Below are 1,439 nucleotides of genomic sequence, written 5' to 3' on the forward strand. Positions count from 1 at the left end.
AGAGCTTTTTCTCTTGGTAAGAGCCATTTAGACTATTTTTTGCCACACTTTGCTCAGCAGCATCGATCTTTGTTCGCCTGCTGGACCTTTCCCTGTTGTCATACAACACTCTGGACCTGATCCATCAAAGAGTTCATCCCGTTCTGTGCCTGGGAGGGGGGACAAATTTTGGATCATAATTACCACCCATCCAATACACCTGGCAAATGGGCACTGACCCTTTACACCCGAACGGACTGGGCACACCTAATGGTGTCATCCTGAACCACTTCCCACATCTTCAGTAAGTCCTGGGCCATGAGCCTGTGCACCACCAGCAGGTTTTTATAGAGGCACGGGTCCCAATTCATGGCGTTGGCCTTTCGTTTGGCTATTCCAAAAGTTCGAAAGCCAGCATGCGGCTTTGGCTCCACACCCAGCGTCCGCAGGCACATCCCCAAGAATACATCATCGATGGGGAAGAGCGGGATCTGCTCGGAGGCCATAAACAGGCTGGTGGCTAAGGCAGATGCCATTAGGAAGCCGCCCCCACCTGCATACACGGGGTAGGGTTGATTGTACAGCTCCCTGGGAATGAAGTATTTGCTAAGCTTGTTTTGGATGGGGGTAGCTTTGGTAATGATGTCCCCCACGAACAGGCTAGGCAGGGAAGGGTCATCTTTTCTGAAGTGCAGAAAATCTAAAACATTCCCAGTGTGCAGAAAGATGTCATCGTCCCCTTTGAAGATAAACTGGACGTGGTGGCAGTAGATGTGAAACCACTTCAGAAAGTTCACTTCTTTAAGGGTCAGGTTGAAAAAGGTGTCCATGAACGCCCACTGAAGAATATCTCTGTGGATCTGATCCTCTTGCTCGATGAGCCTTTGCAGGTTCCTGTGGTCTTTACCCGGGGCTGTTGTCCCAAGGAGAAACAAGGTCCTAATCCTTTTGCCATCAATCTGCTTTTCCTGGCCCCAGGTCCTTCTCACCGCTTCCCTTCGGTCATGGTGCTCGATGATTGACTTCACCACTATCAAAAGGTGAATGTCTCCTTGGCACTTCTCGGGATGGTTAAGGAGCAGTGGGTAATACCGACAATGTCTTTGAAGGATAAACTGCTGAAACCTCACGTCTAGATGCTTAAACCAAGGCTGGCTCCGAAGAGTAGTGTTGTCCAGGCACCTGATTTCTGTGATGTCCCACTGCGGAGGATGCAGGAGTACGGGACTTAGAAACCCACCTCCAATAAGACTTTCCAGCGGGTGGCTGTGATTAATGTCCCCTTGTCGTTTCACTGGGTCATTTTCTCTCTGGATCCAGTCAGAGATTATCCTGGATCTCAAGTCCTTTGCCCTTTCCTCTACCACCTTTAACTTATGGATGGTCACCAGTGTGGCGAGCAGGAAAGACACGCTTAAACACGTTTTCAAAAGCCTTCTCCGACGAAAACAATGCTCCAT

The 1,439-nt window shown here is 49.6% G+C and overlaps 1 protein-coding gene across 1 annotated transcript; it reads right to left on the bottom strand.

The window, feature by feature from the left end:
- LOC115076988 (UDP-GlcNAc:betaGal beta-1,3-N-acetylglucosaminyltransferase 7-like) lies at positions 1-1,439 on the bottom strand. Its single transcript, XM_029579080.1, has one exon. It carries the CDS (start codon positions 1,437-1,439, stop codon positions 222-224), a length of 1,218 nt encoding a protein of 405 aa, XP_029434940.1. The 3' UTR covers positions 1-221.

The sequence above is a fragment of the Rhinatrema bivittatum genome, chromosome 15, assembly GCF_901001135.1.
Source record: "Rhinatrema bivittatum chromosome 15, aRhiBiv1.1, whole genome shotgun sequence".
Taxonomy (NCBI): Eukaryota; Metazoa; Chordata; class Amphibia; order Gymnophiona; family Rhinatrematidae; genus Rhinatrema; species Rhinatrema bivittatum.